Source organism: Mizuhopecten yessoensis, unplaced genomic scaffold (assembly GCF_002113885.1).
Source record: "Mizuhopecten yessoensis strain PY_sf001 unplaced genomic scaffold, ASM211388v2 scaffold6967, whole genome shotgun sequence".
Taxonomy (NCBI): Eukaryota; Metazoa; Mollusca; class Bivalvia; order Pectinida; family Pectinidae; genus Mizuhopecten; species Mizuhopecten yessoensis.
In genome coordinates, this window is record NW_018406814.1 from 282,728 (window position 1) to 308,230 (window position 25,503).

General features: G+C 35.1%; 1 protein-coding gene across 10 annotated transcripts in view; it reads right to left on the reverse strand.

Annotated features, from left to right (window-relative positions):
- LOC110452885 (myomegalin-like) overlaps positions 1–25,503 on the reverse strand; it is a 79,912-nt gene that overhangs the window by 41,842 nt on the left and 12,567 nt on the right. For 6 of the 10 annotated variants that reach the window (XR_002463236.1, XM_021501612.1, XM_021501607.1 and 3 more), the window contains exons 2-16: positions 24,690–24,760; positions 23,456–23,523; positions 22,969–23,076; positions 22,402–22,478; positions 21,868–21,991; positions 21,532–21,657; positions 19,656–19,687; positions 17,785–17,920; positions 16,712–16,783; positions 14,200–14,295; positions 13,137–13,178; positions 11,597–11,716; positions 10,145–10,237; positions 2,645–2,737; positions 217–321 (exon numbers count right to left, since the gene is read on the reverse strand). Coding sequence is in view for 9 of the 10 variants with exons in the window: in XM_021501612.1 (XP_021357287.1) it covers positions 217–321; positions 2,645–2,737; positions 10,145–10,237; positions 11,597–11,716; positions 13,137–13,178; positions 14,200–14,295; positions 16,712–16,783; positions 17,785–17,920; positions 19,656–19,687; positions 21,532–21,657; positions 21,868–21,991; positions 22,402–22,478; positions 22,969–23,076; positions 23,456–23,523; positions 24,690–24,760 (1,363 nt within the window). In the remaining variant the exon portion in view is untranslated. The other 4 variants (XM_021501610.1, XM_021501611.1, XM_021501614.1 and 1 more) reach the window with 4 other exon arrangements.

Genomic DNA, 25,503 nt, shown 5'->3' on the forward strand with positions numbered 1-25,503 from the left:
CAATAAACAAGAAGTAACAAAAAAATCATCAAGTAAAAAAGCCTGCATGTGACAGGACAGAATTTAGATGTTACAACTGAAGTTATGTCAGAAACGAGATATACTGTTTCTAAAAATAACTACATTAAGTCAATATACACACATTTAACAATAACTTGGCCAATCATAGTTCAGGAAATGCAGTTTTGATCTAATTAATACAGAACACCAGCCTACCTCTACAGCATCCTCGCTCTGCTGGAGTGCGTTCTGTGCCTTGCTGAGGAGGTCCTTAAAACCCTCCAGTTCTCCCTCCTTACGACCTAGTGACCTCATCAGCTTCTGTGAGTAGAGAACATAATCATCCTCTAGTCCCAGTAAGGTATGTTCCTCCTCCCACATAACCTCCTCCCAAATACCCTCCATCTCCGCTTCAAAGCATCAATTCTGACATGGTTTTTTCCATCAAAGTTATAAACAGAAGTGTCCCAGTCAGTTTCTATCTTTCTTTGGTCATTTTACTACTTCTTTTTTTTGCTATTTTATTTTCCATCACAGTTCACCAATATTCGGTTTTCATTCTAATTACTCTGATCAAGTTGGTCTTCATTGCAAATACCATTAATCAAAGTTTATCCTCGGCATCTCATGCAGTTAAGCCACACCATTTTCACAACTGCTTTGATGCAAAATTGTTTTCGTACTAGGTTTATTTCTCCGCATGCAAAATTAACATATACTGAAAGTGGTTTTTTTACCAACTCGTAAATATTGGCACAAAGTAATAGTGATACATCCAATCTAATCCAAAGTTAACGTTTAAGTTTTTTGAATTTGCCTTCCAATCACCACTGTTGTACTATAAAGCTGCCGACTACCTGTACGGCTTAATTAAATGTATTGGCCTCTTCTATGCATTACCGGCCGGCTATAGGTGTGGGGAGCTACCTGATAAATAATGTATCACTAATTGTTGATCAATCAGTCTTTGGATTACAGATTTACCTGTACAGGGGATGTAATTATCTCCGTGTACCTGTGGTGTCCTGGGGCCAAACAGGGATTACTATACAATACTAAAACCATTCTACTCCCAAATCGAGAGATTCATTAAATGAAATTGATTTATTTATAAACAAAATCTTTTTTCCCATAGCACATGTAATAAAACATGGTCATCCTTCACCAATACACATATATCTATACACATATACATGTATGGATATATTTTTTAAATTCCCCATGATATGGCCTCAATGTCCTAATCGGGACTGTGAGGGTAAGTTGTTGTTTGATATACAGGTGATTGATATAGATAAGAGTCCAATCCTCATTAACCTGTTATTCACTCCCTCTTGATTGGTGGATTAGGGAATAGAATAGGGACCAAAAGGCTTTAATCCACCTGGATTATTTGGGATTAGGGTGAATCCTTTCCATCATGGTTTGTGTATAGGTATTTACCTTTCGTCTAAAAATAAGGTTTTTGAAATCACCGCACGTGGACAAATTGTCAGTATTTTAATTCTGTTTTCATCGAAAATAAGATTAAATTGAAAAGGATTTTTTTTGGACAAGGTGCAATGTTTTTGCTTACTGTTTGCTTAAATTTAATTTGTTGCTCTTTTTGACAAAAGAAATTTAAAGTTTCATGCCAATGACAATACAATATATTCCCAACAAATCCCACTCTCACGGTAAGAGGGAAATGACTGGCAACAGACACTGATCCAAATGGCATTCTATTTATACACAGAAAATTCCTAGGCGTTAAGACTTTTTTGAAAAATATTTGTCTTTCCAATGTGTATTGCATCTAATGTAAACATTTAGAAAATTTAAAATCCAAACACAATGTTACAGTAAAACTGTTATTGATAAGAATCCCCCCCCCTCCCCCAATCAGACCTTTAAAAACAAAACATGCATAATTGTGATAATTAGATAAAGGTATATTTCCTTTCGGATACTGTTTCAAGTTATAATTCTAATAAAATTTCATGCAAAACAAAACTGAGGGAAAAAAATCAAAAAAATATGAACAAATTCATGCAATGCAAAAACAGAGGCCCAGAGGGCCTGCATTGTTTACCAGGATATTACAACAATTATGGGAAATATTTTCATTAAAAGTAATATCATTTCCCCATATTTCATTCTTCATTTATAAACCAATTGATTCTCTTATCCCAAGGATGGTTCATAACAAATTTGGTTTAAATATGGTTTAAACTGATGACTTATTATAAGGAAAAGTGTAACTTCTCAGAATATTTAGATTTATGTGCAGCAACCTTGATCAACATTATGCTTGTATGAATAAGTGTACTTCCCTTCATGTATATACTTCAGTAAGTGGTGTGTGTAAATGAAAATAAACTCTTAAGGAATGCCGATTGTTCTGTAGTTGACTTAAAAAAGATGAGAAAGAAAGGAACACTGGACGTTTTATGATTTTAGAAGAATAAAGCACTTGCATCATATTTCAATTTAATATATTTCAAAAGGAAACGTTGTAAGAAGGATATGAAATGCTTGTTTCTACATCCTTTGAAGTAGTTAACAGTGATCCTACACGTTAATACTGAGTCTGAGGTAATCAATATACAGTTGTGTTAAAACCTCCACCAGCTATAAAGTTAAGGTGCCACAAACACCAGATTACCTCCAGTTCATTTTCCTGTTCTGCCAGACGAACCTTCATGCTGGCCTCCTTCTGCTCCAGAAAGTTGTTCTCCTCATGTTGGCGATCTAACTCCTAATTTATACATGCAGAAACAGTACAACACAAAGTTAGAACAGTCCTTTGTACAGCTTGTGGAAGTCATTCAAAACAAATTCTGTTAAAATGATTTTTTAGAATGTTTTACTTGTCCCATATAACTCATATGAACTTAATCTAAATTCTGAAAGTGTAAACATGGTTTTAACAGTCAGGCCAGATTTGGTTTGGATGTTCCACACCAACTGTACTTAACAACAACACATAAGGAACATTGTAATTATATAATCACAAACAATGTTTGTACACATATATCTATATCCCAAACTCAAGGCCCGAACAAACATCTTTTCTGTGTTTCAAATTTCACCTAGATAATCTAAGATTGGTAAGTATGAAAATTACTTTTAACATATAGTAAAAACCAAAAGAAATCAAATCCTTTTTTATAATTATTTTTTAAACAGTTTTTGTTTAGAATTGTCCAGCAAACTTTGAAGTATGCTGTGAAAAATCACATTAATATTCTGTACAGAAAGTTGAAACACAATTTCCCTTTTTTATCTCTGTAGTAACATCTTGCAATACATGCATCTAAATTATACAATGTAACCTGCCAGAATTTAATATTGTATTTTATTGGATCACTAATTATGCAATCTAATGTCCATACAGCTGGGAATTTCTCTTTTTGTGTACACTTTTACAGAAGTAAAGACAAAATCTGTAACAAATACAAATCTGCCAATGTCTTAAATATGATACCAAATGTAATATAACCCTAGTCTTTCTTTCGGTACTTTCCCATGTCACTGTAATACTATAGCTGCACTGTTGGCAATTACCCGAGTTAATGTCATCAAAGGTAATCGTACAACAATCAAAGGTCATATATAGTGCCATTATATAATTACCCTTCAATTGACTGGCTTATTATAAGTAACGTTTTATTTAATGCATCATTAATAAAAAGTCTAAATAGGATTAAGGACTTGCACCAAATTTCGGACAAGTTGATCTGGACACCCTTCAGCACGAGCTATATATAGTTCTATGATAAAAATAACACTGCGTCATATAGCGTCACTCCCCTTATTAATAAAAAGGCCAAATAGGATTAAGGACTTGCACCAGAAGAATATGAAAGAGAGATGATACGATAATACTACTGACCTTAAAATCTGTTACTATTTTTAATGTAGGTTTGGACTATATGGAAGATATTTTCATTGTCTTAACTCTTCATCAGACAGGTTTGGAGAACCGTATCGAGTGACATTTAGAGAAATATTACAATAACATGAGATATCATCAATCAAAATTATAATGGACTGCATTTTCACCCATTTCCACATTCACACAATGGATCACCTATAATATTAACTCTATACAAATCATAATTTAAACTTCTACATGAATGACGCAATCTTGTATCATATGTAAAATATTCAGTTTACGATTTCCTAATAGAAAAAAATAGAAATGTTAATGGATGGCTGTTCTCTGACAGTATTTGGTAAATCGTTCCATAGTCTTATAGAAGGGATAAAAGATTTGAATGAACTAGACAGTCGGTAATTTCTCAGGTTGTAGCTATAGAGTTCGCATACTTTAGGAGGAAGAAGGTTAAAGTTAAATAAGGTGTTAGTTTATTGTGGAGTTTGTACATTAGGGAAAGTTTCTTCTTTCAGATTATTTATTGTTTGGTGATTAAGAGAGTCACACCCTGACAGCAAGGAATTTTATCTTTGAGAATTAGAGAACACAGAATTAAAGATAAAAGGATGCAGAGCATAAAACTTCATACATGTACTACATTTGTTTGCATGATACTGTACACTGCTGCCATTAACTGCCATTAAAGTTTATCAGCTATGGGCGAATATAGCCAATATGATATGACAAGTAAATTTTGAATAGCAAGTAGGGGTGTAACGATACACCGGTGCACCACGATATACGGAGCTACGATACATGTCTCGAATCACAACTATATGTATTGGAAATAAAAGTCATCAATTAACCTGCTTTAAAAGTCACATTGCAGCAATTTCATTTAATTATGAACAAGAGGCCCAATGGGCCTGCATCGCTCACCTGGTATAAAACTCGCACTTGTAACCTTAAAAGTGATCTAACATCAAGCTACAGGCAAAATATCAGTATTTATGATTAAAATTTATTCAAAAGACCCTGTTATTTTTTTTTTAAACATTTCACCCCTGTGATTGAAAGTCGAAAAAAGTCATTATGTTGAACATATTGTATAGCCTTTCATCTCAGGATGCAACTTGCAAAGTATAAACATCCTGGGACCCATGGTTATTCAGAAGAGGTTGTTTAAAGATTTTAAACAAATTTGACCCCTGTGACCTTGAATATAAGTCAAAGTCATTCACTTAAACAAACAAAGTAGTCCTTGATCCCAGCATATGCTACTGACTAAATATCAACATCCTGAGCCTTTTGGTTATTCAGAACAAGTTGTTGAAATATTTTGAACATATTTGCTCCTTGTGACCTTGAATATGATTCAAGGTCATACATTTATACAAACTTGGTAGCCCTTGATCCTAGTATGCTACTGACTAAATATCATCACCCTGGGCATTTTGGTTATTCAGAAGAAGTTGTTTAAAGTTTTTAACATATTTGACCCCTGTGACCTTGAATATGGGTGAAGGTCATTCATTTGAACAAACTTTGTAGCCCTTCATCCCAGCATGCTACTGGCCAAATATCATCACCCAGGGCATTTTGGTTATTGAGAAGAAGTTGTTTAAAGGTTTATTAATACATTTGACCCCTGTGACCTTGAATATAGTTGAAGGTCATTCATTTGAACAAACTTGGTAGCCCTTCACCCAAGCATGCTAATGGCCAAATATCATCTCCCTGGGTACTTTGGTTATTGAGAAGAAGATGTTTAAAGTTTTTGACATACTTGACCCCTGTGACCTTGAAAATAGGTGAAGGTCATTAATTTTAACAAACTTTGTAGCCCTTTATCCAAGTTTGCTTCTGGCCAAATATCGACACCCTAGGCCTTTCGGTTATTAAGAAGAAGTTGTTTAAAGTAAAATATTGACGCCGGACGGACGGACGCCGGGCGCCGCGCCATGGCATAAGCTCACTTGGCACTTTGTGCCAGGTGAGTTAATAATGCACCCGTGTGTTGCATTCTTGTCCGCAGAACTTGGAATGTGAATGTGTTGCCGCTATATGGAACTCTTTTATGTGAGAGAGCAGAGAAGTCTACACTCATTGTCACTGGTGTGTTTGTAAAAATGGCGGATGCAGAAGAAATTTGTTTACAACCATCGCAGGCATCTTATAGGTCCGGTGTGTGGGCCAAGTTTGGTTTTAAGGTTACGAACGAAAACAACAATCAGATGGTAGTGAAAGATACCAAGGTGTGTAGGCCCTGTCATATGGAGATAAGTCACACAGGCGGGACGACGATAACATGTTTAACAAGAAAAGTTCTGTCATATGGAGATGCGTCACACAGGCGGGACGACTAACATGTTTAACAAGAAAAGCAATCTTGTACCAAGAAAAGTTAACTCATTTCATGTTGATTTGGAAACTATTAATGGTTTAAAGTTTATTGTTACTGTTTGGACCACACCATGGGCATGTCATTTCCTGTTGAACTTGATAGTGATACAAAACATTGAAAACAAGACATGGCTATGCTTTTTATAGTGTTTTAATATCATTAATAAAGAATTAAGATGTATCGTATCGTGAGTGGTGTATCGCAATACGTATCATATCGTTGCGCAGTGTATCGTTACACCCCTAACAGCAAGGTTATACCGACTGCAGTAGGTGATGATATGAAACCTACAGAGAAGAATCGTGCCTAAAGTCATTGAACAGGGATATTTATGCTAAATTTGAGACAAATTGAATGGAAAATCATTTTCAACTTGAAACATGTTTTTGTGAACAAAAATATGTCTCCCCTTATTAGCCAATAGAAAAATTTTGATATAAAAAATTAACAAAGGGCCGTAACTCTATATAGAATGGGGCATGAGACCGGATTTTAGTGGGAGAGATTCTGCCTTCCCAAGATACATAAATACGTAGGTGAAATAACATGGAACTTATGCTCCGGACAAACTTAAGTATCAAAAATAAACAAAGGGCAATAACTCTGTATAAAGTGGGGCACAAGACACTGCACACCCTCTGTGGGTGATGCAGTTATACTTCAAGTTTGATTAATATATCTTTAATGGGTTAAGAAGTTATGCCACGGACAAACTTCGATATCAAAAATATACAAATGGCTATAACTCTATATATATAGTGGGTCATGAGACTTGATATCAGTGCGAGAGATTTTGCCTTCCAAAGATAAATAAATATGGTAAGTTTAGTCAAGGTAGGTGAAATAACATGGAACTTGTGCTCCAGACAAACTTTGGTATTAAAAATATACAAAGAGCTATAACTCTTCATATAGTGGGGCACGAAACCTAATTCCAGTGCACTGCACACCTTCTGTAGGTGATGCATGCATACCTCAAGTTTCATCAAGATATCTTAACAGTTTAAATTTTATGGCCTGGACAAGTTGCAATTAGAAGAACCAGAAGAACCAGAAGAAGAAGAAGAACCAGTACTAATACAATAAATTTCCCTTCATTCGAAGGGGAGACACAATTCCCACATCAATTTGACCATATCTGCTAAATGACCAGATTTGGTCTGGTCACACTAGATCGGCTCACTGTTTTCACCAGTTATTCATACTAGTAATAACATGAAGATATCTGAAATGAATATGTCAGAAATGACAATCTCATACACAAACTCATATTTCTAATATTCCAAAGAAGCACTACGAGAACTTTTGCTATCACATGACAACAACACAATCTATTATGACTAGCAACGAGATGTAAGGTTTTCACAAAATGCTCACTCACATCAGTAATACCACAAAATAGTCATAAATGTAGCAAATCAAGAGGCAGATGGTGCAGCATTTCTCATTATTTAGAATTAAGATATCTGCTTACTGAACCAGGTTCAGTTGGAATAACTATTTATAGCTTGTTTGATTCCAGGCTGAACTTAAGGCTTTAACACAAGAGTAAAGGGATATGAATATTTGTGTGGCATGTCCGATCCCATATAAACTCAGTATATAAACTCACAAGACTATGAGACTTCTATACTGAACTCAGTAAAACATGCTGAAACATACTTCAAATGTACGGTAGATATACTTTAAATCGACTGTAAACATACTATGTACTGTAAACATACTGTTAATGGGACATAAATATACTGTAAACGGACCAATTTTCCGGTTTTTTTTTAAAGATGGCAACTGGCGCATTCACATCTTTTTTTTTTATTACTTTCCCGATAAAATCGGCAATGTGCACGGTGCCATGAAATGCGCGTGGGCCTGAGAACCAAGTAATCAAATTTTTTATGGCCTAATGTACTGTAAAATACTGTAAATGTACTGTAAATGTACTGTAGATATACTGTAGATATACTGTAAACATACTGTAGGTATACTGTAAACATACTGTAAACAATTGCATACTTCAAATGTATTGTAGATATACTGTAAATGTCCTTCTATTAACACATTCACATTTCCTTGCATTGACAACAAATTTCAAGCTACATGCATCATGATTAGCACCATAGCTGTTTTTAACAAACATGTAGACAGTAATATATATTTAGCAGTTATCATTTAGCACTTACTAAAAGTGCATGAAGTGCTAAAATTAATGATAACTGCCAAAATAGGTACACTTAATGACATTTTTAATATATGTAACAATTATATTTACCGTAAAAATCCATGTAATTTGCGCACCTGTGTAATTTACGCAGGTACTTTTTGAGGCTGAAAATCGTGAAAAAAGCTTCTACTCGAATATTTTGCGCACCCAAAAAAACTGGAAAAAAAACGATGTTCATGCTCCGAAAATCGATCCATGAATAAATAAAAAATATATATATTTCTATGATTTTTTTTTCATTGATGTAAAATAATAATTAAAAAAAAAGAAGAAACTACGTAAAATGTGTATTTTGTTGCTTGTTTTCTTTAAATTATCTGATCACACATGACAAACACGTGTGCGCATAAATGCATACATCGAATCGATTTAGCAATATTTTACATAAAACATTTACTTGCTTACAAAAACATATCAATTAATAAGTTATTCGATGTTTAGTAACCGCTGGTGCATATCTCCTGGTGAAAGACCTTATTATATACCTTTTATTGATCATAATTACGATCAGTGAGAAGCGCTCATCATGGCGGCTTGGGGTACGTCACTTCAAACCAGGTCATGTCACAGTTCATTTTGGCCACGGAATTAGATTATGTAAGTCCGTGGTTTGGCGATATTTTTTACAAATTACAATGCAGAAATTAGCTAACACTATCTCTGTGATTACCCGTTAACAATAGCTCTATTAATTGAAATGATTTGCAGTCGCGATCGACGGACCGTGTTGTTGTTTTTTCACTCACCAACACGTGGCGTGAATTACGAAGTCCTACTGCATTGTCATAACAGACTGATTTGACTTATAAGGGATTATAAAAAATATGTTTATACTAGAAGCGTGGACAATCAATACATACTCTTCAAATCTACTCCAAGGAAAAAAATAGTTAACGCAGACTATTTTTACGATGCTTCATTTAATAAATAGTGAAATAATTCACGAGGTTATTATCAATCACGTGTTTACGTAATGTTAGAGATCAATATGAAAGTGAGCCGAAAAAACCCCATGCTATACGTTTACGCATAGGCGATTTGAAATAACCTTACAGAACTTACATGGAACGGAGCTTAAATTGAACAACTACATTTTCGTAATAGTATGGAGAAATGCACCGAGATGTCGAAACGTAATGTCGTAAGTTGATCGGCGATTCTCTGGCATAGGAATTTGGCTACACTTTTTTTGTTAACGGTTACCTATTTAATAATATTTTCCACATAAACTCACATAACAACACATTATGTATCTTTTATTAATGTTTGACATAAATATATTTGTTGACCGTCATAATTAGAGTTACGTGTACCAAGGGAAATAATCCGAAATGGCGATCTCCCAGAATCGTCGATCTTTTCCTGAAAAAAACTTGAAATTTTCTATACCTGTGTATTTTACGCACCCCCCACTTTGGGTATTATATTTCTGGAAAAAAAGTGCGCAACTTACATGGGTTTTTACGGTAAGACATTTTTCACGATGTTTTTCAAAAGCATTTTTTTCTCTCTAAAATGTATTTACTAACATTTTTTTTTATAACAAAATTTCCAATAACATCATTAAAAAAGAAATGCATAACCATGCATCTATAAATTCAACATGAACGACAATGTAAATGAACACATGCTGGTCTGCTAGTGGCCCACTGCCTCCTACCTTCTGTCGCTGTACTGCTGTGTCCTGGAATTCCTCCTGCATCGCCTTCATCTCCTCGTCACGCACCTTCAACTTCTCCGCCAAAGCTTCCATCTTAACAGATTAATAATATAAGTGGGTTTTTCCCCTATTTTGTCAACTTTTTAAAGATGGACAACTGCTGACATTGAATATTTTTACACCATTATCATATGGGTTTTTCTCTATGAATCCAAAATATCTAGATAAGTTACAGAGAGAATGATAAATGAATCCTTGTGTTTAGCATTTTGATACACACTTCAAAAACCTGGGTGAAAGCTGTACTTAGGACCATGAGATTTGTATGCATGGACATAGGATGAGTCTACTTCAATATCGGTGAATAGGTTTTACCTGTGTGTTGACATGTACATTAAATACACAGGCAAATTAATATTCCTTAATTTAATCAAATAGATATCATAAATAGTGTGGCAGGTGAAAGTGGTGCAAATGGTTTCACAAGCGCAAAACTGTTATTTATTATACAAACACTTATTAATTTGACATCAAAGGTGTTTTTTATAGAAAGGTCATAATTACTTTGGTACTGGAAAAATAACCATAATGCCTTCTGCTTTTCTAAAACATTTAGTAAAATATTGCCCAAAATGAACAGGACCCATTCATTTTACGTAAGATGGTAAAGAATGTCATCAAATCAAGCCATTTCTCAATATGAACAATGTATAGAAAAGATGTTTTGAGTTCAAAATCATATTGGTACTTAGCTTTTTACCATATTTACACTGAACACCTGTGAAGTTCCACCTGCTGTACAACATGGTGAAGACTTACCTCCTTAGCTTTGGTAGAAATAACAAAGTAGACTTACCTACTTAGCTTTGGTAGTGATAACAGTGTAGACTTACCTCCTTAGCTTTGGTAGTGATAACAGTGTAGACTTACCTCCTTAGCTTTGGTAGTGATAACAGTGTAGACTTACCTCCTTAGCTTTGGTAGTGATAACAGTGTAGACTTACCTCCTTAGCTTTGGTAGTGATAACAGTGTAGACTTACCTCCTTAGCTTTGGTAGTGATAACAGTGTAGACTTACCTCCTTAGCTTTGGTAGTGATAACAGTGTAGACTTACCTCCTTAGCTTTGGTAGTGATAACAGTGTAGACTTACCTCCTTAGCTTTGGTAGTGATAACAGTGTAGACTTACCTCCTTAGCTTTGGTAGTGATAACAGTGTAGACTTACCTCCTTAGCTTTGGTAGTGATAACAGTGTAGACTTACCTCCTTAGCTTTGGTAGTGATAACAGTGTAGACTTACCTCCTTAGCTTTGGTAGTGATAACAGTGTAGACTTACCTCCTTAGCTTTGGTAGTGATAACAGAGTGTAGACTTACCTCCTTAGCTTTGGTAGTGATAACAGAGTGTAGACTTACCTCCTTAGCTTTGGTAGTGATAACAGTGTATACTTACCTCCTTAGCTTTGGTAGTGATAACAGAGTGGAGCCCTTTGATAGTTTTGTCCCGTAGAGCAGCCTTTGTCCTCTCTTGAAGCAGTTTGTCTTCTGCATCTTGTAAAGTTTTCTCCTTCTCCTACAAACAAATAAAATCAATAATATCTCCCAAATTTAAGAAGTTGCATGCTTGAAGAAGGTTTTTCATTTGTTAAGATAATAAGTGCTAATATTTTGCAGATGATTAATTCATATCTGTATAATATATAATTTGCCATTTTAGGGGCCCTATATATCACTCACTGAAACATAGAAAGTTAACCCCGATAGTATCATAGCTTAGTGCAAGAAGTTGACACATGTGACTCATTGTGACCCTGAAAGTGGGCAAAGATCATCAATTTGAACAAACTTGATGGTCCTTTACTCCCAGCAAGCTACAGGACAAATATGACCCTAGGTCTTATGAGTCTATAGAGGAATTTTTTTCTAACTTTTACAAATTTTTATTCCTTTAACTGTGAAAACAGGTCAGAGGTAATTTATTCTTATCAATTACAGCAAGTTACAGGCCAGATGTCACGATCCTAGCCTTACAGTGAGTTGTGTAGAAGAAATTGTTTCAAGGAAATGTTTATGACAAACAACAAAAACTGTTGCCTAAGCTTACAGGTACTACCTGTTATGTGAGCTTAAAATTGAGGCTGGAAAGAGTCTGTTTGGAGGGTAATGATCCATCAGTTTAAATTAAAACACTTTATTATATAACTTATAAATACAGAACCACTACTAACACATGGATCTAGATGCATACCAAACCAGAGTCAATTAGTTGGAATGTAGGTCACAGTGCCCTATAATTGACATATTGGTGTAAAACTACTAACAAATAATCAGATAAAGAGTTTGATGACTGTTTGACTTGTATTTATTAGTGGAGAGATTGACCATCCCATGGAATAGTGAGATGGTCGGATTGGTCGAGTGGTAAACACTCTGTCCTTCCACGCAGGCGGCCCGGGTTTGATCCCGGAAGTCGTCGCATGCATGGATATTCAGAGAAAGTGTTTTTCTTCTGTCCACACAACTCCAACAACCCAGGTGGAGTATAAATTGGTCTGGGGTGGATGTTGCAGTATCTGTGCTGTAGCATTCAAGTGAGGTGGCACTATAAATGATGCCGCTGGAAGCACAGTCCCATTACAAACAGAACACATTACATCTCCAGCAAACACGCAGGCATAATACACATAGGGAGATATTAGCCAGGTGGCATAGGACTAGTAGTTAGCGCCTGATAAGGCAGCTCCTACAAATTCCTCAAAATTGTAGTGATTGATGTGTATGCTTATTGTATTAATTGTATATCTATATACTACAAAGCGCTTTAGAGTGGCTTATGTTAGCTAGATAGGGTGCTATATCAAATGTTGTATATTATTATTATTATTAGGTAAATACTAAGTGCTCTCCCCACAATATTACTGGGCAAAAAACCCAGAGCTCAGAACATTTCCAAATACACAAAAAAAACAGAAAGATTACTATGATCAATGTACCTTTCGATTAGCTTCAACAGACTTCAGCAGGTCCTCTAGTTTCTAAAACAGGAAAATACAGAAGCATACAATTAAAACATTACAGTAGATATATAGAGAATGTTGGCAAAATATACAACTATTATGTTTTCATTAAGGAAATAAGTTGAATGGGCCTTGGTCTATTCTCTCTAAAACATACTGCTATTTATTAATACCAAGCATGGTTCTCCTTTCGAAAATATCAAAACCACTCATCCCCTATGGCCAATGGTAAAAAATAATATGTGTGTTTAATGAACTTTTACACAAGTTAAGGTCTCTTATAAAATATCAACTAATAACATACCGGACAGCTACAGGTAAAAGCACTGCCCCACAATGTACCAGTACTTATATCAGACACCCCTATTGTGTTATATTGACAATAGAATACACACCCCTATTGTGTTATATTGACATCATAATACACACCCCTATTGTTTAATATTGACATCAGAATACAAACCCCTATTGTTATATATTGACATCAGAATACACCCCCCTATTGTTTTATATTGACATCAAAAAACACACCCCATTGTTTTATATTGACATCAAAATACACACCCCATTGTTTTATATTGACATAAGAATACCAACCCCTATTGTTATATATTGAGATCAGAATACACACCTCTATTGTTATACATTGACATCAGAGTACACACCCCTATTGTTATACATTGACATAAGAATACTCACCCCTATTGTTTTACATTGACATAAGAATACTCACCCCTATTGTTTTACATTGACATAAGAATACACACCCCTATTGTTATACATTGACAGCAGAATACACACCCCTATTGTTATATATTGACATCAGAATACACACCTCTATTGTTATACATTGACATCAGAATACACACCCCTATTGTTTTACATTGACATCAGAATACACACCCCTATTGTTATATATTGACATCAGAATACACCCCCCTATTGTTATATATTGACATCAGAATACACACCCCTATTGTTATATATTGACATCAGAATACACACCCCTATTGTTTTAAATTGACATCAGAATACACACCCCTATTGTTTCATTCTTGTCCTTTATCTTTAATTCACCGTCCTTGACCTTTTCCTCCATGTTCTTTACTGCTTCATTCTGGTCATCAACAGCATCCTGTATGTATATTACTCAGTGGTTATCTATATCATCCTGTATGTATATTACTCAGTGGTTATCTATATAATCCTGTATGTATATAACTCAGTGGTTATCTATATCATCCTGTATGTATATTACTCAGTGGTCATCTATATCATCCAAAGTAATCAGTGACATATTCTATCTCCAGTCTAACCACTATTACTTAGTATTTCAAGCATTTATAAAGAGAAGGATACCATCGGTGGTAAATTATAAACTAAACAGGTGTTACATTTAAATATATTATTCCATCAACTTGATAAAAAATATTGTAATATGTATATATAACACACTTACATTTTAAATATTTTTTGGAATTTCACAACTTTATTCTTTTTAATTAGTGAAAATGTCTGAATACTTTGTAAATCAATTATTGGAAGGCTCTACTATATAAAAGGCAAATACAGAATTAGTCATGTTACTACCACCATGTTAAGTCTACCTGCTGTGTTAGAGTGCTAAATAAAATGATCATGCATACATACATAACAACAGAGGAGTTAAACTACTGCCGATCTATCACAGATCAAGCTGTGGACAAAGGGAGGTAATCTAGTACAGGGCACTACAATCTATTAGTGGGATAGGGATGTAATGGAATAAAGACATTCATAATTGTTTAATCTCAAAATATGTTTTAGTGATTTTGATTTTCTCATAAGTATCCCACTGCACTGTGATTTTCCTTGCATTTTGTTTTTGGTATAACCACAGGGGCCTGAAATTCTGTCACAAATTATTAATAATAGTAATACACAAAAAAATACCTATAACTGCTTAAAATCTATTTTTTAAGCATATTATAGTTATATTTTTTGTATTACATACATGTACTGTTATTATTAATTTTTGACAATATTTCAGGCTCCTTTGGTATAACAGCTACAATCATGTACAGGAAGAAACAGTTTATAAGGCTGGGTAGTTTTTATCAGTGGTACAGGGACCCTGAACGTGAATAGCCTTTACTTAATTACAGCCACTCATTAATATGGAGGCAAAATGTACCCACTCAAAATTATATGTTTAGGTGAAAATGCAAGCTCTAAAGCCTGTCTTATATCTACAATCTATTCCAATCTCGTGTGGGTTAGTCTTTTGTGAGCTTTCTCAGTGAATACTCACAGAATTTCATAAAGTCTACCTCATTTCACTTCTCTTATGGAGTCATTCCAGCAAACTTTACACTCCAATTTAGATTAAATTATAATTTCTTTCTGTTTATAAAAAAAAGTTTTCATTTCTATAGGTTTGACTTTTCACTGAAGTATATGTCCAAGAAGCCAGTTAATGTGACAATAGGAACAGATAATATATCTACTCTGGATATAATTAAGTGGGTGGTTAAACAGGTAAGCGTTAATGTAGGACCAATATCATTCTGTATACAAAACTGCACATGCAACATCTCAACAATTAATATGAACTTAAATACACTTGAGCAGGTGCAATCATATTTTATGAAATTTTGTGCAGATTCTTGCGTGAAAACATCATTTAGTGATGTGTTTTTGAGCAATAGAACTGTCATGCTAACAGCTTAGAAGATAAAAATGTAATAATAATATTTAAATTCTGCAGGACACCACCAATATAACATTGTGATTATGATAGGAGTCTGAGGTGAAATTTATTCATTAAAATGATTTTTGTATTTATTTACTTTCTCTAATCACTATACATATAAGTCAATTTTCGCTGGAGACATGTGATCTGTTCCTTTTGTTGGGTATTTACTTCCATGAATTGATAACTCATTTGATTGTGTACACTGTAACACAGCACAATTAATAATATCCTGCAAACATTGCAACTTCAAATCCAAACATTGTTTTTACTTCAAACCCTTTTTCTGCCTAAATAGGAAGAGTTGATGTGCTAGCTTACTATTGAGTTAATCAAGTATACCACAGTTAAGAGTGTTGAAAGATAAATTATATATGCATCACTTGAGCAGGAAATACCCTAAGCAGGTTATGTCTGGCCTATATGATTTGGTTTCACAATGTCAAAACCTATGTTATCAGTCACTAAATTTTGTCTACACAAATCAAACTTTAATTAGATCCACCACATAACATCTAAGCCAACAATATATAGGCTCTGGTCATAAATATCATCACTACCTGTGGATATCATCACTGTACCTGCCACTATGAAAATAGATTTGGACAAATTGGTGATAAAATTTGGAAACTCAAGATTCTGTATTTTACTCAGATTTAAACTTTTGAACAGAAGAAATTGATTTTCCATGACAAAAAGTTACCTGATGAAAACTGAAGTTTTTCATAAGGACAAGCATAGAGACGATATGTTAATGGTGAGTAATATTTGGCGGTGAGAATGGTCAGTGTGACTGACTGATCAGTGACCGGAGACAAACCTGGAGATGATTGTTGAGAAGGAAGGACTGACTGTCCAGTAGGGTAGTATCCCTCACAATGCACGACAGTTGCTACATGCAAGAACATACATTCAAATTAACAAACGACAAGAACAAGCATTAATTAAGTAAAGGGCAACATTAAACATATCAAAGTAAAAAACATGTATCTAGGACAAAATATCTCTCGTTATGAAAGCATTATGTCACAGAACACTGTGTACTGAAGCAACATGCTATAAAATTTCAATAGCATGGAAAATCAAAATTTACCAAAAATATGTATACATAGAAGTATGTAGCAGAAAGACTTCAGAAAGTATTCTGGTATTAAAGATCATGTCAGCATTCCTTGTTGCTTAAACAACTTGGGGAATACACTGTATATAAAATAAAAGAGAATAATGGAGAAACTTTATCCGACATTTTGATTTCCCACTCTTTTTAAGTAATGCCCTCTGTATAAATAGTTTAATTTGACAGTGGGGACATTAAAAATGGTGTTAAATATAGTTGAAGCAGTAAAAGTCTGTTACTCTGATGTATGGTCATACACATGCTGCAAACAAACAAAACTGTCAACAAACATATCATCAAGTCACAAATAATACAAACAAAACGTGACAAAAGGGAAATAACTCTTCTTGTCTTCAGCATGCCACAAGCCAACAAAGTAACATTTGCATTCAGTAAACTAATTGTAATATGTAATTTGTCTTGTTGCATTCACAGTAAACTATTTCAAATATATTATTTATGCTGAACTTCATATCAAATCCATCAAAAAAATAGCTTGTATGTTTTATCCCCAAACCAACAGAACCAATTTACACCCCACATCCAAATCTTTATATCTTCACCATTACACCTATAGGTAATCCATTCTCTCTATTATTACACCCTGCTTCTCAAAAACTTAATAAAATCTCATTTTAAGATCTGTCTTTCACACCTTGAACACTCCCTGTCAACCTTACTTCTGCTCCAGTCCTCTCTTCCTGATCCCCTCTGTATAATCTTTCTCATCTCATCTCTACACTCACCAAACTTGTCAGTTCCTCATCAAAACTCACCTCTAGATCTCGCCCCTTCCTGCCGAGTTCCTTCTCCAGTTTTTCGAGCTCATCCTCAGCATGGTCCTTCTGTTGTTGGAGCAGATCTATGTCGTCCTGGTTCTTCAGGTTTGTGGCAGTCAGATGCTCTATTTCACTAGAAAACACCAAATACTTCTCTCATCGCTGTGACACTTTCGGCAACTAGTTTGTTACTAATAATAAAGTGAAATACGTCTTGCCATGTTTTAAAAACAAAGAATTAATTACTTCCATAGTGATGCTATCTGAAGGACATTATTAAAACAAAAGGCCCAGGGGGCCTGTATCGCTCACCTGGTTATTTAAGCAATCATGGCACAATATTTACATTTGCTCTGTAATGCCAATTTGTAACCACTTCAGACATGTAGGGTAAGAACTTGCAAGCATTACTATGGAGACTTTATAATTCATAAAGAATTAAGGTTGTTACTATTACTAGCACATTAGTTGGAGATAAAAAGTATGTGTCTATATAAACAATACCAAACTACCTGGGGCACATGAAATTCACAAAGTATATAAACCACTCGAAGGCCTTTACAACTATCGAGTAGTATTTGATACTAGCATTTCTGGAAGAAGATTTTTGAAATTCGCCTCTGTCAAATATGAGCAAACTCTGTTCAAAACATTGGAAGATATGGCCTATTATGTATATAGACATGAAAATCACAACTTTTATAAACCACCCAAATGCTTTTACAGCTATGGGTAGTATTTGATCCTGTCATTTTTGTAACTAGAGAAGAAGATTTTTGAAATTCGCCTCTGGCAAATATGAGCAAACTCTGTTCAAACCATTGGAAGATATGGCCTATTATGTATATAGACATGAAAATCACAACTTTTATAAACCACCCGAATGCTTTTACAGCTATGGTTAGTATTTGATCCTGGCATTTTTGAAACTAGAGAAGAAGATTTTTGAAATTCGCCTCTGTCAAATATGAGCAAATTCCATTCAAAACATTGGAAGATATGGCCTATTATGTATATAGACATGAAAATCACAACTTTTATAAACCACCCAAAGGCGTTTACAGCTATGGGTAGTATTTGATCCTGACATTTTTGTAACTAGAGAAGAAGATTTTTAAAATTTTCCCAAATCCCCCCCCCTTTAGCCCCTAACTCAGCCACCTAGGGGATAGGCTCACAAAATTTATACCAGCAGACCCTCCTCCCCTAATAAGTTTTTCTCTCAAAAATGAACAAATCATTTTCAAAACAATGGAAGATATGGCCTGTCATGCCATTTCCTATATAAACTATACCAAATTTTTACCATCCTCAGGGGCAAACGGGGGCCATGGGAGACATGAAAATCACAATTTTTATAAACCACCCAAATGCTTTTACAGCTATGGGTAGTATTTGATCCTGGCATTTTTGTAACTAGAGAAGAAGATTTTTGAAATTTTCCTATATTTCTCCCCTTTTTGGCCCCTAACTCAGCCCCCTAGGGGGTCAAACTCATAAATATTATACCAGCAGACCTCCCTCCCCTAACAAGTATTTCTGTCAAATATGAGCAAATTCCATTCAAAACACTGGAAGATATGGCCTATTATGTCTATTTCATAAATAAACTATACTAAATTTCAACCCCTCCTCAGGGGCAAACGGGGGCCATGGGAGACATGAAAATCACAATTTTTACAAACCACCGAAACGCTTTTACAGCTATGGGTAGTATTTGATCCTGGCATTTTTATAACAAAAGAACAAGATTTTTGAAAAAAGTCAGATTGTTTGATAATCCTTTAGCCACAATGCATGTGTACACTCTTTTGTAGCGATCCATAACGACTTTGCAGAAATGGTACTGACCACACAGCATTACTTACTTGTTTTTATCCTTCAACTCTTGCATCAAATCCTGAAAGAGAAAATATCAATAATCAGGAACATCCTAATGACATTGAATTTGACTCATTGCCGGAGTTTTTGTCACCAGTAACTTAATACATTGCACACTAATTAGCTCCAGGTACAAACCACATAGCACATAAGGTAGTCTTAAACTAAACAAGAGGCCCAGAGGGCCTGTATCGCTCACCTGAATATAATTAAAGTAATTGGTATGAAGTCAAGATATAGCACTCCATGGTAGGTGCTGTTAGTACATATGAAATTTCAGAAAGATCCATCCAATACTTGAGATATAGAGAACAAACTTCAAACAGAGCCCCACCCCTATGCCTCTACGGGGGCATACCCACCAATTATACAAAATCGAGTCACTGCACCCAAGGATGCTCCACACTAAATAAGGATAAAATCCCTTAATCCCTGATGGTCAGAGAAGGATTTTAAAGGTTTTACCTCTATTTTTCCTATTGGGCCCCGCCCTTCTACCCCCCCTCGGAGACCACACCTACTGCTAATACAAAATTGAGTCCCCTTGGCCCAAGGATGCTCCAGACTAAATTAGGATAAAATCCCTTAATCCCTATGGTAGAAGAAGGATTTTAAAGGTTTTACCTCTATTTTCCCTATTGGGCCCCACCTCTCTGCCTACAGCGGGGTCAGACACACCGTTTATACAAAATTGGTTCCCCTTCACCCAAGAATGCTTCAGACCAAATATGGACAAAATCCTGCCATTCCTACCGAAGAAGAAGGATTTTGAAGATTTACGTCTATTTCCCCTATTGGGCCCCACCCCTCAGGTCCCAGGGGGGCCACACCCACCGTTTATACAAAATTGGTTCCCCACTACCCAATGATGCTCCACACCAAATATGGACCAAATCCTTTCATTCCTACAGAAGAAGAAGGATTTTAAAGAATAATTTTCTGTTTCCCCTATTGGGCCCCGCCCCTCAGGCCCCTGTTGAGCCAGACCCATGGTTTATACAAAATTGGTTCCCGACTACCCAAGGATGCTCAACAACAAATATGGAACAAATCCTTTCATTCCTACAGAAGAAGAAGGATTTTAAAGAATAATTTTCTGTTTCCCCTATTGGGCCCCGCCCCTCAGGCCCCTGTTGAGCAAGACCCATGGTTTATACAAAATTGGTTCCCGACTACCCAAGGATGCTCAACAACAAATATGGAACAAATCCTTTCATTCCTACAGGAGAAGAAGGATTTTAAAGAATTTGCTATATTTCCCCTATTGGGCCCCGCCCCTCAGCCCCCAGGGGGGCCAGACCCACCATTTATACAAACTTTGTTCCCCTTCCCCCAAGAATGCTTTTGACCAAATATGGACCAAATCCTTTCATTCCTACAGAAGAAGAAGGATTTTAAAGAATAATTTGCTTTATTTCCCTTATTTGGCCCCACCCCTCAGGCCCCTTGGGGGCCAGACCCACCATTTATACAAAATTGGTTTTTTTCACCCAAGGATGCCCCACACCAAATTTTGTTAAAATCCGCTCAGTGGTTCATGACTAGTAGTGTAAAGTTGACGGATGACGGACGCTGCGGTATGGCATAAGCTCACCTTGGTCCTTCGGACCAGGTGAGCTAAAAACATGTCATCATAGATTTGAAATGGACCTGCGTATTGAATAGCAGTAAGGCATTGTTCATCTGTTCTTGAACAAAGCATTTTTTTCCGACTTGTTCAAATCTACAAGCTGCACAAATATATATTAGCATACTGGAAAGTAATACCATAAAATACAGGTGTCTTTGAAAGAGACGGGTCACTAAGTTTAGAAATAGTCAGACTTGGATTATAAGAAAACACTTGCTGCTTCCGACCTTTACCTTCACATAGTCATCTCCCTTTTGTTGCACCTCTTTGACCTCTGTGGCCATCTTGTCAAGTTGCCCCTGTAATTCCTGTATCTTGTCCTTGCTGTCCTGAAGAGCCTCTTCTGCTTCAAAATGGGCCTTTAAAATAGACAAAATCACTAAGTAAAAGTTTTTTTGTTCATGGAGTAAGTTTTTCATATGACGTGTTCCTGAATTGGTGTAGATTTTTATTGGGAAAAAAGTTTACACATCTCTCTTTCTCTGGAGGGAAAGGAGGAGAAATCTATCTCTTCAATTTTCAATATATAGTTCAGTGAAACTTCCTCTTTCCTATAAAAGTACACCTACCTTTTGAGCAGAGTCAAGTTGATATGCCAGCCCATTGTTAGAGTCTTTGAAATCTCTTTCTACTTGTGCCTGTATCTTTGCCATCTCTGATTGGTGGTTACTTGACAGATTTTCCATAGCATTCCTAGAGAAAATACATGAACTGCTTATTTTATATCTTTAACATCAGCCTACTTCTTATCAACGAAAATACAGGTATTTTGATCTTAACTTGTAATTTTTTTTCCATGTTTCAACAGAACTACAGTCAATGTATGGTAAACTTCTGATAATGGCATGGCATCGTATTGCTGTTATGACCTCATGAATGCTGAAAAAATTAAGTTCGTTCTTTATATAAAACAAATGAAAGGTTGGCAAGGATGTGCGCATAATCACACTCAAGTAATTACATGTGAAACTATTTTAGGGGAGATAACTATCATAAATTGTATTTAAAAGAGGTGTAATTTGTAAGATGGCCTATATCCTTAAATATCTCCCAAGCCTAGTCAGGCAGGCATTCTGAATCAGTCACAACATACAAACACCTACGAGGCTTTCTTCAACAAGTTGTGTTTGTCGGCCAGTTCTCGCTTCAGGCTCTCGCACTCGACCTTCAGCTCGATATTCTGTAAAACGGAGCAGGTAAAACATTCAGGTATCATAGCAATCAACAGTTACATGTATACACCACACAAAAACATATGTCAGGTACAAGTATAACCTTCAAACAACAACTCTTTATACTATAAATAGATCATAGGAGTAAATGCAAGTCTTAATTTCAGGTTAAGTTTTATCATAACACACTAGGGATATAACTGTTGCTGGCTCTAGCCCGACTTTGATTTAAGCCTCAAATATTGGACATTTTCATTAGATTTCATTATCAAATTATTTACAGAGACTATCCAGCCTTTCTGTTTTATGTCGTTTTTCTTTGACTAAATAAACTGTTTTAATCTTTCACACTGAATGGTTTTTATATACTAACAAAATTGACCTGATAGAATAGGCATATTAAAGCCGATATGTTGCACTTATGATATGGTTTAGCAATCAAGGGTTTCAAATTAGAATCAAGGGTTTCATATCTAATTCACTACAAGAGTAACCTACAGTCTTAAACACATCCTCCCCATCTCCAAATTTCTGCTGCATCCTCTCCTCCAGGAAATAAATTCTTAGCTTCAGACTGAAGTTCTCCTTCTTTAGGACTGCAATTTGCTGTTAACACACAGGAAACATGTCTTAATACATATATGTAAATACAATGTACTAGAAAGATCTCTACATATAATACTTACACATGTATTTATTTTACTACTGCAGATTTTAACTGTGGTATAGTGCAAATGTGTTGTATAGCTATTTCAATATATTACCCAGAAAAGTGGGAAAAGTAAACTAGTCTTATACATGTAGGTAACGTTAGGATGTTAGCTTATTCCACAAAGGAATAAATATTAAAGTAGGAGTTGTCTCCCATCTCTTATCTTTAATCATCTCCTCCAGAACAAAATGACCTGCAGTTGCACTTTTCCCTCTGTTTGACCTATATACTTGGTGTTCCCCATGTGGTCTATCATTACGGTTTAACATGTACCTGGTCATATTCCTTCATGGTTCTGGCTCGTACTGGGGACATCCTTCCATTACTGGTCTTGGCAAACACTACAATGGTCAAAATATGGGTGAGAATTCCATCTACATTATATCAAAAATTAAATACAACATGTTAAAAAGACATCAATGATGTCTTACAGATCATCTACAAACGGGATCTGCAGTAATTGTGCACGACTTAAAAAGAATAATTAATTCATCAGATGTAAAATTACTGTTTTCTGAGATTTAAAATTACAGAAATAACTTTGCTTTATTTCTTCATTTTCTTTAGCATTTCTCTTTAATTAATTTTATTTTGATAATTTGATTATCATTTTTGCAATAAATGATGATATGCATATAACCCATTTACTAATTAGATAACAAGGGTGTAACTAAGTATATATAATTACCTGTTGTAATGTACAATGTAACCAACACCGTACCAAATGATCCTGCACTTTTGTTATTCATTACATGTCATAAACTATGGAGGGGTCCATCTAAATCAACGCCACCATTTATTATTGATAAACACACTCATAAAGTACTGTACATCTCAGTTTATGATTCCCAGGAGAGGAGAGAGTGGTGAAGTGTTGTAATTTATCACCCTCTTGTGCAAAGTGTTTATTGAAATATCTGTCACAACTATCTAAATGAAAGCTTTGATACAAGTGCTGGAGAATCTCCAGGTCACATCATAGTCTTCACAAGGCTTTCACAGTTCACTATACACCAGGATATTATACTGTGTACCATTTTCAGCCACATGATAATGTACCTTGCAGCTATTTTTGTCAATATACGTGTAAATTTCTCCTTCAAAATCCAGTCTTTTATTACATCTGTTCGATGCTTGTTTTTAGTTTAATGAGTTAACAAAATACAGGTTTTCATTTTGTAATTCTTGAACACTTGTACATTCTGTGTTATTGTTTTAGTTGTGCCAGACTCGGCAGACCAGTATCAGCAACATGTCTGGTTTCATGTTTCATATGACAATTCATTGTACTGTTATAAAGCATTAATAACAAACATTCGGAAATTTAACTGCATTCTGCTAAATTGAAGTTTAAAAAGATGTCTAAATCTCAATGAGAATGTGGCAAGATTTCAGCTAAAAGGCCTAACTGTTTTTGTATATTGTATAAGATAGAGGCTTTTCACTCCAGAAACAGTATTTTCTGTAACTCTCCATTAACGCTATATTATATTAAACGTGTACTTACTGGGCACTGATCCATCAGGATACTCCAAATGTGACCCAAACGTGACTTCTGTCAGAAGATCTGGATTGACGCTGGAAAACAGAAAAAAAAATATGATAATGACCTAACAAAAAAAGGTGATTAAGGTCATTCATTTGAACAAACTTGATTGACCTTCTGCCTAGCAATAACTACATGTCAAATATCATGACCATATATATATAGGCCTCTTGGCTTATATTATCACATTTGATTCCTGTGACCATGAAAACGCATTTGAACAGATTTGCAATATTTAATAAACTCTTAAACCAAACTTGCTACAATGTACTGACCAAATATCATTTAACTTCCCAGTGGTCAATTAAAGAAAAAAAGCTGAAAAGTGAATTAACATTTGATGTAAATAGATCATCCAAATTGAATTTTCCCCATGCAATATGCTATCAAAGGTGTGTTTTTCTGTCTTATACATGTATCATTAAAAGATACAGAATTTCAACTTTTGGAATGGGGGGGGGGCTTTTCCCATGATGTATGGATATTTATTAGCGTAGAAGTCCGGCTATACTGTAGCATTATACTGGGATATAGGACTTTAATTTTAAAACTACCCATAGCAAATGTCTTGACAGTACTGAACTCTTTTTAAATATATAAAATTGTACAAGTTTGAATAGCTCCACAAGTTTAAATGTCAAATGATTACAAGTTTGGCTCATGATCTAACAGATAACGGTTTAGTGTTTTGTTTAAATTGTTTGTACAAATATCCATCGTTAGTCTTGTAATGCAACTTCAAAATAAATCATTGTTCCCCTCCAATTTCCTGTCT